A 14691-nucleotide genomic window follows, 5' to 3' on the forward strand; every position below is an offset into this window, starting at 1 on the left:
AGGTGAAGTCTTAACCACTGGACCGCCAGGGAAGCCCCACCAGTAGTATTTTAAACTGGGCCATTGAAAGCTCTGCTTTCGTGCTTACCTTGAACCACGGTGTAGAATGAGTCGATGGAGGACAGGTTTGAAGTGATGCTGACACCTTCTTCCCGGCTGGATGACTCAAGGTCCACTGTGATAGCCTTGTCCATGTCTCCATGGAGGTTTGTGACCACTCCGGTTGGAAACGTCACATTTGTCAGACGACCTTCACTGTCATAGCTGAATAAAAGAGGCATGAACTCGGCATTAAATAGGAAAGTTCTTCTTACTCATGAGAGCGTCTGCAGCAACAGCAGCTGCACACATTTGGAAGAATATTTGTCTGTGTGCATGAGCTGTGCAGTGAGGACTTCAAACACGCTTTGAAGTGATCGGAAGCCTGTTGAACACAGAGAAGCCTCACCTGCGAGGGCAAGAGTAAACAGAGCAGCTCCCCTCCCCAGCACGTTATTCTCTCAAGTGTGACCACATTCCTCCTGCACATCTAATTTGCTGTTTCAAAGGGAACATGTTTGCTGATATTAAATTTCTTAGTATTCCTCCATATTTTCTATAAAGTAGATTTAATTCACTGTTATATCCTTTTTGAAAGTTTTACTAACTTATGCCCTCTATGGCAGTGCAATATGGAAAAATATATATATAATTTTGTAAAGCAGTGTATGTACATGCATGTATTTGCATATGTAAAGATATTCCTTTGGTATCCTGAGACATCTTCAACAAATTAATATAATAAGGCCTTTTCTAAAGACTTTATTTCTCAGTGATTGACCTACTTTATAATGGTAAATTGGGACTTAATGTTGGCGGGGTGGAGATAATCTATCTTGTCTATACTCATGTTGTAGGAGTGGGTGATATCTTGAATGATGATTTATCATGTTTACTGAAATGAGATGTAATATTTCCTGACATTTAATGACTATTTGCTTTTTTATGATACCCTCACTTTTTTTTTTAGCATATAAGAGGCACCTATAATTTAAGTGTTAGGATATATTTAAAAAGCTATCTTATTATCATAAATATGCATTACAGATACAACATTTTACTAAAAAATTGATTTTGGGGGTGACTTTTCTATTGGTGGCAGCACCAGAGAAAATTTCAAAAATGACAAGGTGGTTTGAAGAAAGGGAATAAAATGTAAATTCTGGATGAAAAATCAGGGACTTCCTTGGGACAAAAAATATACTTAAGATTGGATTTCATATTAATACTAAGGCTGCTTCATCAATAAAAGGTCTAAGTGAAATGGAGACCTGAACCATACCCTACTTAAAATAAGCCCAGATGCAGAACTAGGAGAGAAAGAGTCTTATTAGCGAAAGACAGAAGCTACCAGAGGAGGAAAAACAGTGAAGAGGACCCTAATAACGGGTGTAAACGTGGGGCAACAAGGGAATAAGGGGTAGAAAAAAGGACTTAAATGATACTTTGGAATAGAAGGAGAGAGGGCTTCTAGACTGTAAAAATTAGCTTTGAAAAATGTGGTTACAGGAACTAGGAGCAGACTCTAGAAGGCCAATGTCATGGCGGAGCTAGGAAGGCAGAAGGGAGGAAGGAGACGGATGTCTGTTCAGGGCCCGTTACTTCAGTGGGGACAGCATCACTCAGATCATGGGCTTGCCTGACTTGATCTGACAACTCGCCCTGCTGCTTCGCCAGCAGCAGAAACGGGCACTCAGGAGAAAGAGGCGGGCGACGGATGGAGAAAGAGAGAGAGAGAGAGAGAGAGAGAGAGAGAGAGAGAGAGAGAGAGAGAGAATGTGCCGTTGAGTGTAATCATTGTTTGGACCCATAAAAGGCAGAGCTGAAGTGAAAGAGCAGACTCCCTTCCCTCTCCAGCAACCCAAATGCCCCCAGCAGATTAAGACATCAGTGGAAGAAACCAAAACTGCTTTTTTGAAGAAGTTATTACTCTTGAAACAAACAAGCATAGGTTTATTTATGCAGCAAAGCAGAGTTACAGAATTACTGACCAAACCAGCTTAAAGTGCAATCTTAACCTGGACATAATTCTTGCAGCGCGTTACATTTCTCATAGGATACGATGAAAAATAAGCTATTGTGTTTTAAAGAAATGAACACCCTAAGATAAGTAAGTACTAGGGATGTAATGTACAACGTGATAAATAGAATTAACACTGCTGTCAGTTATATATAAAAGTTGTAAAGAGAGAAAAATCCCAAGAGTTCTCATCACAAGCAAAACATGTGTATTTTCTCGTTCTTTAATGTTGTATCTGTAGGAGATGATGGACGTTCACTAAACTTATTGTGATAATCCTTTCATGAGGTATGGAAGTCCCATCACTATGCTGTACACCTTAAACTTACACAGTGCTGTCTGTCCATTATATCTCAATAACACTGGAAGAAAAAAGAAGAAGCTGTAGAAAAATTGAAAAAATAAACTAACATCCTTTGGAATGCTCCTACGTAAAAGGCAGTTCAGTGCTGCACTATGCCCCCACCCCCTTCCCATTTTACAGGTGGAAAAACGAAAATGTGATGTGGTCAGGTGATTTGATCTGGCTCTCTTTGCATCTCACGATGGGGCCATAACTGGAACTTTCATGCACTGGACCCAGGTCCCTTAGCCCTTCTGTAAATCACAGGGCTTGACTTGAAGTGGAGAATGGTAGCTTTATACAGGTGATGCCACCTGCCAGCACTCTGCTGATTCATTCTTGCTGCTGTCACTCACCTGCCCTTTATCAACCCCTTTGCTGGTTTATGTTTTCTAGCTCCGTTCAATCTAAAGCAGGTCTGTCACCTTTCTCCTGCAGAAAGCACTTCCCCAAGCTTTGCCTCTGCTCTTTCGCTGGCCTACCCCACATTCCCTGTCCTGCTGGGCAGGCATTTCCTATCACAGGATGCTGAGCGCATGGCCAGAGAGCATCGGATGCTGCACATTCAGACGCTAACCTATTAGCCTTTGGTTCTTTGGAAAATAAAAGTACGAGCAGCCTTTGTAGGCAGTGCAGTTAGAATGACAGAGGGTTAAGCGGGCATCTTAGTGGCCCAGCTTCACAGTTTAGCCCTGGAAGTCCTCAATTTGTGCCTTCAGATGAGTGGCTGCATCTACGTTAAGGCACTAAAAGGGCTGAAGGGCTCGCACAGGGCCGGCCAGGAAAGCTGCTATTTCGGAAGGGCCCTCAGAGCATCTACCCCGCCAGTCACCTACCAGTTTCTGAATGAGCTTTGTGGGCTAGTCACGGTGCGAGGGGATCGTGGGTACACAGAGCATCAGAAGTCTGGTGGTCCAGAGTCCCCCACCCTCTGAGGGCAGGTGATGGAGCGATCATGCTGGAGCAGAGCAGGGAAGGGCCACGTCAAGGTGGGGACCTAAGCTGGGCCTTAAAATCGATGCGGATTTATACAGGTGAGTAAGGAAGGCACAGGACACATTCCAGCCAGGAAGACAGCCAGGGAGAGGGTGCAGAGGACTGAGGACGGACGGGCTGTGAGGTCAGGGAGCAGAAGAGCCCACTGAAGCGGAGGGTCCGCTTAGGGTCCCTGATATGGTAGAGGGAGGCTCATCACTGGGGACTGTGACGAAGGTTTTAAAGGGAAGCAAGGAGCCCAGGGGCGGGGCGCCACGTCAAGCAGGGAATCCTTCCCAGACTTGCCGATTTCACAAACCAGTACAAAAAATAAAACTGGGGCCCAACAGAGAGTTTTTAAATAAAAACTCCTCACCTCTAACTAGCATCATTTCATAAAGAAAGGCCATTACTCATGCCACAGATAGAAAGGACCTAACTTCAGGGTGAAGGTTCTTGACAAGGACCAGTAAAGCTTTATGAAAACGTTCTCCCCATCATTATTTATTTTTTCCATTTCACTGTGGATCTGTGAAAACTTCTGCACAGATTCGCATCTATGACAACAGAAATGCAACAAGATGGATGGCAGCCATTAGAATTGCCAGGGGATGCCGGATAAGGGAGGGGCCAAGATGCCTTTCAGACGTGGCAGGCGATCCCTTCTCTGGCAAAAGCAGAAAAACAACGCAGCAGCCGATGTTTGCCTGTCCTCTGAAAAGCTTTGATCCCGGGTGCTAACAGGGGCCTTCCCATCAAACACACGCCTCTGGACATACTCTCTGCTTCCGCACAGCTTCGCGGCTCTACAGAATGCTGCTTGGCCTCGCTGGTGAACCAGGCCTGCCCAGCTTGTAGATCTGAGACATGGTTTTCTTTTATGAGCTTCTTGAATTTACAGTGCGATAGGCTCCAGGGAATCTGACTAGAACATCAACTTGATGCCCCCCTTTCCACTCATCCGGTCGCAGCTGCACGGCTTCAAGTTCATCGCACAGCACATTCTTCTTTACTCCCGGTTGACCCCTCTTGACAAAGGCCCCTTTTGCTGGAAAAGGCAAATCCCTCAGGCTCCCCACGACCTTTGTGATGCTCTTCACTGATGTTTCTCTGTTTGTTCGTCTTTAATTTTGATTTTGCGTTTTTTTGCCTATACTTGCTGTTTTAGCCTTTGTGGTATATTTTTAAATCTCTTTTTACGTTTCCTAAACAGCGGGATTATCGACAAATGCCCCGGAAAGCCAGAGCCTCAGACCTTCTCAGTTGAAGACGCTGATTCCGTTCTGACGTGAAATTTTCTCTCTCGCTTCCCTTTACAGAGAGAAGTTCCCAACTCTTTACTTTTCCTTCACAATGTCTCTCACATATCTTCCCACTCCCACAGCCACCCTAGATTTCAAAAGCTGGTCTTGTCGCCTCTCCCCATACTCACGGCTACCAAATCCATCTTCCGAAACCCACCCCGAGTACCACGCTTCTCTGCTTAAACATCTTCTAGTGGTTCCTCAACGGAGAGAAACACTGACTGAGACTGTCACCAACCAAGGTCAATAGACTATTGATACCGCAAATGTATTCAGGTAGAAACAAAGTTCTTGGAAACTTTTTTTTTGCAAGTGGTCTAAAACATCAGAACAAAACTAATTTATTATAGTTCTGTCTTCATTATACACCACGTGTTGGTGAGTTAGACACTTTTAAAAGTGTCTACTAAAGATAAAAAGAATAAGGTAACAATTAACATGTAGTTTGTTGCATTAAAAAATCTGATATACTTATTTCTGTTGTCTGTTAGCTTGTTCTAAGCCTTTTAACTCTTACCCAGAAAAAGTCTTGTTCAAAAGCAAACATTCAATTCAGTTGATACATTACAGTAGAGTCAACTAACATCATTCAACAAAGGTAACAAGTTTTCTTTAAAACTCAACAGGATTATCTGTTGTCTTCAGTGCTTCCCCATAACATGGCTTCTTCTTTTTTTTTTTTGGCCTCCCCGCGCGCCATGCGGGATCTTAGTTCCCCGACCAGGGATCGAACCCGAGCCCCCTGCGGTGGAAGCGCTGAGTCTTAACCACTGGACTGCCAGGGAAGTCCCATGTCTTCTTTAATCAAATGTTTCATTTCTAAAATTACCTTCTGTTTTGAGAAAAATCTGTGTCCATGAGAGCAGGGCTTTAGAGAAGAAAGCAAACCAGCGAAGAGAGGCAGCCGTCGCCCTGAGAGGGGCGGCTCTTTTGAGTGGGCTGCCCTGTCCCCCTTGCCTTGCGATTCAGCCGCACGCTGAACTGGTCTCAAAGGTGAGACAAATGTATGTATTTACTCCTAAAATGTTGGCGATGCTCCTCTCCCAGACCTTTATTCTCCTCACCTGTAGAGGAATGGACACCAGCCAGCTAAACGCATGTGTCACCTCTGACTGGTTTCTCTAGTCCAGATCAGCCTGTCTTGAGAAGCTGAGACACCAGGAGGTGTTGGTCTGGAAGGGAGCCAGTCATGGCTGGCTCTTCCGCGTCTTCCCCAGGGCCACCCGGAATAAGCTGCTGAGTGGGGCTGCATCCGTGTGCTTTTAGACTTGAGTCCCAGTAAGCATTCCCAGGAAAGACGTAATCAACCTGTCTTTCCCCCACTGTCCCCCCGACACAGAGGGAGAATCTTTTCTCCCATCTATCGGAGTTCCTTTAATCCAATGTCCTTTCACTGTTTAACAGCTGCAAAACCAAAAAAAAAAACCCCCAAACAAAATCCGCCCCCAACCTTGCCATCTGTACGGCAATACTTTTTTCACAGTGCTAACCCGTAATAGCTTCTTATCCGTCATTGTGGTAAAGCAGAACAAAATCAACCTCATCATAACACAAACATATGCACAAAGCGCTCCTGGGTCTGCAGGCCTGGTGAAGGACGTGCGCAAACGGCAAAACCAGAACAGAACCCGACTTAAGCTTCTCGCGGTGGACTGTCTGGAACCCTAATAGCAACAATGCGATTTGTAACACTCTTATCAAAAGAATTTACGTGTAAGCATTCTGGGAACGAAACTGAGGTTTGTATATTTTAACAGCGATCTCACAGGCAAATCATAATTTCTTTGAATTCAGGAGCAATGTTGTCAGTTAGAAATCCTCAAAAAATCAGGTTCTGAAGAGAAAATGCAAAATGCTTCCATCATCAAGGGAAGTAGAGCAATCAACCAACCCTTAAATCATTGGTTCACCTGGTACTTAGCTGTCTGCTACCTACACATTACCAGAACTAACGGGGAAGATGCAAAGTAAGAAAGACAAAAGAAGGTATTATTTTACATGATGTTTGTGTCCAGGGCTAAGAGGATCCTGATGAGAACGGGTGGAACTGCAAGGGTGGGAGCGGAAAGAGGGGTTAACACACACATTTCTCTGCTGCTGTTGCATTTTATTCAGAGGTCTTGCGATGGGGCAAAATTCTGGCCATTGCTTTGCTTCATAAACCCGGAAAGGGCAGCGGCCTACAGTCAAGCCACTATCCTGTTTGGCAACACCCAGATAACATGAGTTCAGAAGACCACAGACACCCAGACAACACGAGTTCAGAAGACCACAGACACCCAGACAACATGAGTTCAGAAGACCACAGACACCCAGATAACATGAGTTCAGAAGACCACAGACACCCAGATAACATGAGTTCAGAAGACCACAGACACCCAGATAACATGAGTTCAGAAGACCACAGACACCCAGACAACATGAGTTCAGAAGACCACAGACACCCAGATAACATGAGTTCAGAAGACCACGGACACCCGGACAACACGAGTTCAGAAGACCACAGACACGCAGACAACATGAGTTCAGAAGACCACAGACACCCAGACAACATGAGTTCAGAAGACCACAGACACCCAGATAACATGAGTTCAGAAGACCACGGACACCCGGACAACACGAGTTCAGAAGACCACAGACACCCAGACAACACGAGTTCAGAAGACCACAGACAAAGGCAGATCTTTGCTTTCTCACCTCTGGTCCCGCCCTTACTTTGAACATCGAGCCTAGTGACAGATGGTCGTGGATAGGACATTTTTCATTATTTTCGATATTTTTCAAAGATCGAATTCAAGAAAAGTGGCCCAATGCCTCTTTCCTTCCGTGGTCATCACCATATCAGGGAGAGCTGATGAAGTGATGATGACCAGCCCTGAAATTCACAGGCCTGAGACAAAGGGATCCGAGTCAGGACATTCCAGAATTAGCTCCCTTTGTGGATTGAAAGACTGTGGGTGAGCCCTCATTAACACAGGATCTTAGTCAAACCATTTAGAAAAGGTTTATTGACTACGGAAGGCTGAAACGAGTGGGACACGTCTTATTTGTTTAGATAACAGGTCTTGGCCAGGCCTTGAAATGTAGACTTGCTGGAGAGGGGATGTCAGGGAAATTTTTGTTCCAAAGAATCTGTCAGACAGAACTGTGCATGCCCTCGTCCTCCCTGATTGATTCCATGGGGCCCGGGAGCGCTCAGAGGACAAACCCATCCTTCTCCGGAGCGCTCCTCGTTGTATCCTGGCCACTCACTGAGACCCACCCAGGAAATGGCTGTGCAGTGAGTGAGGACAAGGTGGATTTGAAAGACTTATGGTAAAGCTGGAAAGGTTAAAATAAAAGTACGAAGCCCATTTGGAAAGAGAAATGTTATTATTGTAAATTGCTATGACTACCAGCGGCACAATAGATACCAGGTTTGGCTGAAACGCCACACTATTTTAGCAAAAGAAATCTGGTAACTTCTTAAACGTTGTTTCTTTAGGAATCAGCCTTGACAGGGACCTAGGAAAAGTTGGGGAGAAATGGCAGAATCACGCATTTTCTTAGAGCAGGCAAGAATTTTTAATTACTAAGAAGCCTTGCATTTCGCAGGTGAGGGCACAGAATTTTAGAGGGGCGCCGTGCCTTGCGCGGACCCACAGGTGGAGTAAGTGACAAAGTCAGGCTGGAGCCCAGGTTCTCAGTTTCCACACCGAATGCCTTTTCCCAATCAGCTTACGCTGCTTCTCAGAAAAGACGGCAAATAGAGAACAGAGAGAAAGAGGCATCAAGGTACGAATGGGACGTCAATGATTTGGAAATAAGGAGGGACTGGGAGGACAAACAATAGATGTAGTGGGGAGACTGGGAATCTAAGATGAACAACACTTAGACTAAAATGCCGTCTATTCACAAGCTTTATGAGAGAGTGGATATCGTGGAAAGTGTGAGGATGGAGGGAAAGCAGAGGGATGGTCAGACGTAGGCAGTTAAGGAACAAGAGGGAGCAAAGAGGGGACAAATACAGAAGGGGAGGTAACACACAAGGCGAGGCCCAGATCTGATGGCATCAGTAATCGGGGGGATGGCGTCCAGTAGCAGAAAAGGCGACCCTGAAGTGTGAACACTCGTACTGTCTCCGTTGTTGAGCCATAGGAAACCCTAGTCTGTAAATTCATATATTCACACGTTTCCTCCCAGCTAGATCTCATTCACACCTGGGGCTCAGCTCTTTCCATGGGCCCCATGCCCACGTCTCTAGAATTGACTTGCCCTGAGTTCTCACTGGCTGTTTCCGAACACATGCTGGGCTGGAATGGACTACGGTCCCCTCAAAGCCATAGTTTCCAAATCAGAGCTCATCTGTTTCTACCAACCTGCGTCCTCCCTGTATTTCCTGCCCACTTGGTCGCTAGGTCAGCAGATTCTCTTTTCCCTCTCCTCTTGCATTCAGTCACCATGTTATATTTCATTTCCTAATGACGAACCACCTCCTTCTCTGCAATTTCAGTGCCCGTCTGTGGGTCAGGCCTTCACCTCCCAACTGGATTTACTGTCTCCTAACTCCTCTCTCCCCCTTTTCTCAGCCTCCTACTTTTCTACATTCAGTCCATCCTTATATTGTCCCCAGATGGACCACGTTGCCTTCCTGGTAATCTCCTTCATGGGAAGCCTGTCCACCCAGGATCACCAGGTGGTCAGGTTTAGCCCTGCTTGATGGAAACTGTGATCTCCACCCACCTTCTTTTTCCTGCTTTCACACATGCTCTGCGCTCTTGTCATTCTGAGCTGCACATTCTTTCTAAAACCTACCACGCTCTGCCTCCAAGGAAATGCTCTCCTCTGGCCTGGACACCCCACCTCGGCCTGCTCACCTTGCTTCGTACCTTTAGGGCTCTCACTTTAAGAACCTCAGATTATATATGGAATCTAAAAAAAAAAATGGTTCTCATGAACCTAGGGGCAGGACAGGAATAAAGACGCAGACGTAGAGAATGGACTTGAGGACACGGCAGGGAGGGAGAAGCTGGGACGAAGTGAGAGAGAGGCATGGACATATATACATTACCAAATGTAAAACAGATAGCTAGTGGGAAGCAGCCGCATAGCACAGGGAGATCAGCTCGGTGCTTTGTGACCACCTAGAGGGTGGGATAGGGAGGGTGGGAGGGAGACGCAAGAGGGAGGGCATATGGGGATATATGTACATGTATAGCTGATTCACTTTGTTATATGGAAGAAACTAGGGATGGATGGAAGGGATGCTATGAGGAATCAGGGATGATGGTTTCCCCAATCATCTTATCTCCTTCCTAGGTCATCTCCCCCAACCCTGGGATGGAGTCCAGAAGAGAACAGAGTCCACGTTAGCTGTGCTTTGACACCTCAAGATATTCTGAAGCCAGGATCCTGGAACACAGGCAAGGGGCTTCTTCTGGGAGTCTAGGAGTTAGGGTAGCCTGGAGGGAGGGATGCTGAGGTTGCTTTTATTTTGATATCATAGGAATCAGTCAGAGATGCCGGACAGTCTCTGGAAAATACCCAACTGTCCATCTTCAGTTCTGTGATTATAAAATAGTAAAGTTCCCTTTCACCAGTTGTCACCGTGTAGATTTCTTGCCCTGTTATCAGACAACCCTTTAAAATGGCTGGTGTATATAACTTGGTCTTAGAGTAAGTAAATCATCTGATAATCACTGTGTAAGGGAAGTTGCTGACACACCCAGATATGATGCTATCAGGTCATCTAACTTAAAACTAGATTGCAGAAGAAAATTGGATTAAATCAAGCATTAGTAAAAGCATTGCCTTAGTAGCGTTCAGGTTAGTGTTTGAAATGTACAAAAATGTACAATTATTCAATTGGCTACACACTTTTTTTTACTGATGTCCCTGGGACTATACATTCTGGTTACAAACTTAAAGCAAAATTATTACACAATTAAACAAAACAGCAAAAATGGAAATCAACCACAGCATTTTCCCATGAATTTAAGTGATCTGCTGATAAAATCTCTTAAAATCATCCTTAATGCAGCAAATTTTTTCTTCCATGAGGAAAGAAAGAGAAAAAGGAAAATAAAGGAGAGGAATTGGGCATCAGTTTTAGAAATGTATTTGTAAAATGGGTTGCTTTGTTTTTAATGCAATTTTGGGCAGAAATAGCAACGAAACGTGGTTTCAGCGTTTGAATTTCTGGGTTTGATGTCAGATGCCTACCAAGGGAAAGGTTATCTTCTCAGTTTCGTCCCATGGAAGGTGCCTCTGTGATTTCTCTAACATCATGAGCTATTATAGTCACACACACACATCAAGAGAACACAGCCTGGCACAGATGCCCAACTATTTAGACATGATTCAGTGTCAAGGGGACCGCACGCATCCTTCCCGACCGGGAATAACCACCACTGAGTTCTCCTAGGTTCCCTGCGCTTTTTGCTCACTGCTCTGGATCTGAAGCCCAGGTACGCCTTACGCTGCCTCTCTCTCCTTCTCTGAGATGCCCTTTTCCATCTTCTCCCAGACGATCGGAACTGATGTCAGTGGCAGCTGTAGATCTGTCGTGCGCTCGGGGTTACGTTCATTATAAAGAAATGGTTAAGAAGCTCGTTCTGAAATTGCTCAGCTTGAATGAGGGACAGTAAAGCACCCAAATGAGAAGCTGGAGACCCATATACACCTCCGTGAATGTGCAAGAGCTGAAACTCATTTATTTGCTCCGTGAATCTGAATAGAGCTCACGAAAGACCACAGTCAGCCCCGTGCATATAAAGCCCCAAATATTCCAAGTCCCAAGACAGAAAACTGTCACCGCCCGGCTGTGCGCACGTACACGTCAGCCAGAACTCAGAGGTGTTTTTTCCACGCTGTCTTCTCTAAGCAGACAGAAGAGCCTCTAGATGTGCCCGCACGGTTTGTAGCTTACGGGGTGAGCAAGCAGAGAACTGTGAAATGCCGTTAGCCATTAAATACTTGACTCAATTGCCCAGTTCAATACACTGGGTTTGCTTTTGTGTGCATTCAAGTGAAGAACTGAGGTTTCGCTCTGGCTATGAACTTTTTAAATAATAGATTTCTAGCAAGTAAGATCTTTTGGGTCTCCCTGGAATTACTCTAGCTAAGGAATTATAACGTGTGATAATTGTTTGAAAATGGTATGAAGACCAGCACAAAATACTCCCTAATACTAAGTGAAGGGGGTAAGTAGGCTCATCACAGGGTCCTCAGACAAGGGGACACCAGAGCCAGATGGACATCCTTTCTACCGCCCAGCAACTCAACGGAAGAGGAGGTCTGAGGCAAGATGGCTTATTCAATTAGCAACAAATAATTATTCCGCTCGTGAAACATATTAGTCTAACTCAGGGATTTCAGAGCTGAGTTATAAACTACCTGACACCTGTCTTCCTATCACACCGTCTGTAGCATGTCTAAGAACACTGGCCACTTCCCTAACAAATCACAGTAGGGACACAAAAATCACACGTAACACGGAGAGAAATTGCTGTGCCAAAGACGGTATCTCTAGTTTCTGAAATGAAGGTTTCTTGTGCTTTGCAAACTATCAGTGAACCCGAAAGTCACCCTATTTTGTTGGTGACTGATGAGAATCTCAAGTTGAGAGTCGGGTTTCCTTTTCCTAGAGCCATTCTTCCTGTTACCAGGAGCAACAGTATACTTAAACTGTATTTGCATGGGAAATGTTTTCTGTCTTTAACTCTTTAATCCCAACATTTCAGAAGAAAGTGCTACCAGTATGAAGTTTTAATTTTCGTTAATTATTGTAATAACAAGGTCAACTGAGGAAGTCCTTACTTTATAAAGCAAAAGAGAGTAAATGTGTAATAGTAGGTAAATATATTTCAAAAAATCAACAACAAAAATGAGAAGTGTTAATATTTTCAGCATTAACTCTTGCTACGGAAAAGTCTGAACTGTTTCAGAAGGCAAACATTCACATGATACTCTCCCAACGGAGGCAGCTCTAGGTTTCATCCGACTCTTCTCTATAAATAACCGTTCACCTGACCACAGGTGAACTCCTCTACTCCTTCATTCAACAAATAGCTGTTGGGAGCGTTCTACGTGCACTGCAAGCTCCCAGGAGCCGTGGGAGCTACAGAGATAATAGCACAGCTTGCATTTTAGAAAATACTTTCACATTTCACTCTGTACGTTCTGTGCCACACATGTCGCAAGACTGTGACATGCTGATGGTAAATGAAAGTTTGCACTAAGAAAAAAAGAAGTGAAATTAAAACATGCAATTTCAGCTAATTCTCTTTTAAAATTTCTTTGGCAGAAACTGCAGCGACTGCACTTTTTACTGGTAGGCAATTTATTGATCCCAGGTCTTCTCCCATCTGTTTCTATCCGATAAAGCTTTAATCTCAAGGCTTTTTAGACACTAGGCTAGCTAGAAAGCTGGACACATACAAATGGGAATTTGGGCTGAAAAGTTTAATCTTTCTTTGCAAGGTAGTTGTACGTAGATAGATACAGCATGTAACAGATCTAGGAACTACTGTCACAAAAGTCATAGAAAACAGGTGTTTTTCAACTGTGAAGTGTGTTTTTTTTCCCCCATAATCTCCTTGTGGTTTTGGTAAAACTGTGACCATTGTCAAACCTCTCACATCCCTTCTTTACGAAAGTACCAAGTACCCTTAAAAGGTCTAAATTAGACATGTAGTACTATAAGAACGTGAGGGGAAATATTACAGACATGTACTAGGGTTCTGGGAGTCTGCCAGCTCACTAGTAACGACAAACACCAAGGAAGCTTGACAGGGATTCAGAGTCCCCTCTGGCTCTTCTAGAACCTTCACATCCAGTCTCATATATCCGAGTCAGCACAGAATAAGCAGAAACTGTTGTTGTCAAGGCTCTGACGAGTAGAGGTGGGGGGTTGAGTGTGTCCATCAACAATCTCAGACTTACACAGACAGAAAGGGGCCACTCTGTCAGAATCCAGAGGGTGCTTTCGGAGGGGCTGCCTGACGATGACACTCCTTTACGCACTTACTTTTGAACGTGTTTTAATGTTTCTCACCCTTAGAAAGGGTGGACCCTTGCTCATTCACAGCTAAATTATAAGAACGTACAGAAAGAAAAAAATGATCAAAAAAAATGATCATTTGTCATTCTGATATGATGATTCTGAATTACTTAGGTTAAATGCTCTATTTTTTTTTCCTGTCTTGTACAGTAATACACTGTTTTGCAAAGTGCACAAATGTCTCTTGGAAATTTTTAAATCATGTCTTTGCTGCAGACATCTAAAGGAAAATTAACAAAAACACTTTTTTGAAAGCAATATTTCTGTTTCTTTGATTAGAAAAGCTGTTTCTCAAGTGCTGTAAACTACTATATTCTTAAGTTATAGCAAACACATGTTTATATGCGTGTGTGTATATAATTATGATGTTTATATTTGGTGGAATACTTCAATAATGCTTTTTGGAATAGTTGCCTTTATTGTAATTTATCTAGATGTAAGACTTAACAGATATACTTTAAATATGATGTGTAATGGGTCTGTATTAGTGCAAATATCATTGTGATTTATTTTAATTAATTAAAAACTTTCATTCTTGCAAACAGTGCTTGCCCATTACATTCACAAGACAGGTTTGCCAACTCAGCCTCTACCTTAGCAGTCATGTTGATTCTTCACTAAGTCTGAAATTCTTGGAGAGTGTTTAGTACTAGAGAAATGTGTCTTCTTTGTGTACCATAATATTAAAAAAGTAAAAATCCCAAATTTGTTTATACTATCCCACATCAGCTCCACCAATGGAGTATATCCATTTCTCATTGTAGGTCATTAGTGAACCTGTATGCGTGTTGCAGAAGTCCATGCGTCAGTAGGAACCCACGTGACGAACTTCTGTGCATTGTCAATTCCCGGGAACAAATAAGAACACATTCAAACATGGCTCACAGAGCAGAGCTTGAGTCCTAGACTGTACTAAAACCTTATTTCTCTATTTTCGCCCCTGCTTTTAAACCGAAACCCTACAAATGCC

At 43.9% G+C, this 14691-nt stretch overlaps 1 protein-coding gene across 2 annotated transcripts in view; it reads right to left on the reverse strand.

Annotated features, from left to right (window-relative positions):
- The window catches only part of TENM3 (teneurin transmembrane protein 3), a 319503-nt gene that overhangs the window by 25474 nt on the left and 279338 nt on the right, over positions 1 to 14691 (reverse strand). For both annotated transcript variants that reach the window (XM_073798728.1, XM_073798729.1), the window contains one exon: positions 89 to 264. In XM_073798728.1, coding sequence (XP_073654829.1) covers positions 89 to 264 — 176 coding nt within the window. The remainder of the gene's footprint in view (positions 1 to 88; positions 265 to 14691) is intronic.

Source organism: Tursiops truncatus, chromosome 21, assembly GCF_011762595.2.
Source record: "Tursiops truncatus isolate mTurTru1 chromosome 21, mTurTru1.mat.Y, whole genome shotgun sequence".
NCBI classification, from domain to species: Eukaryota; Metazoa; Chordata; class Mammalia; order Artiodactyla; family Delphinidae; genus Tursiops; species Tursiops truncatus.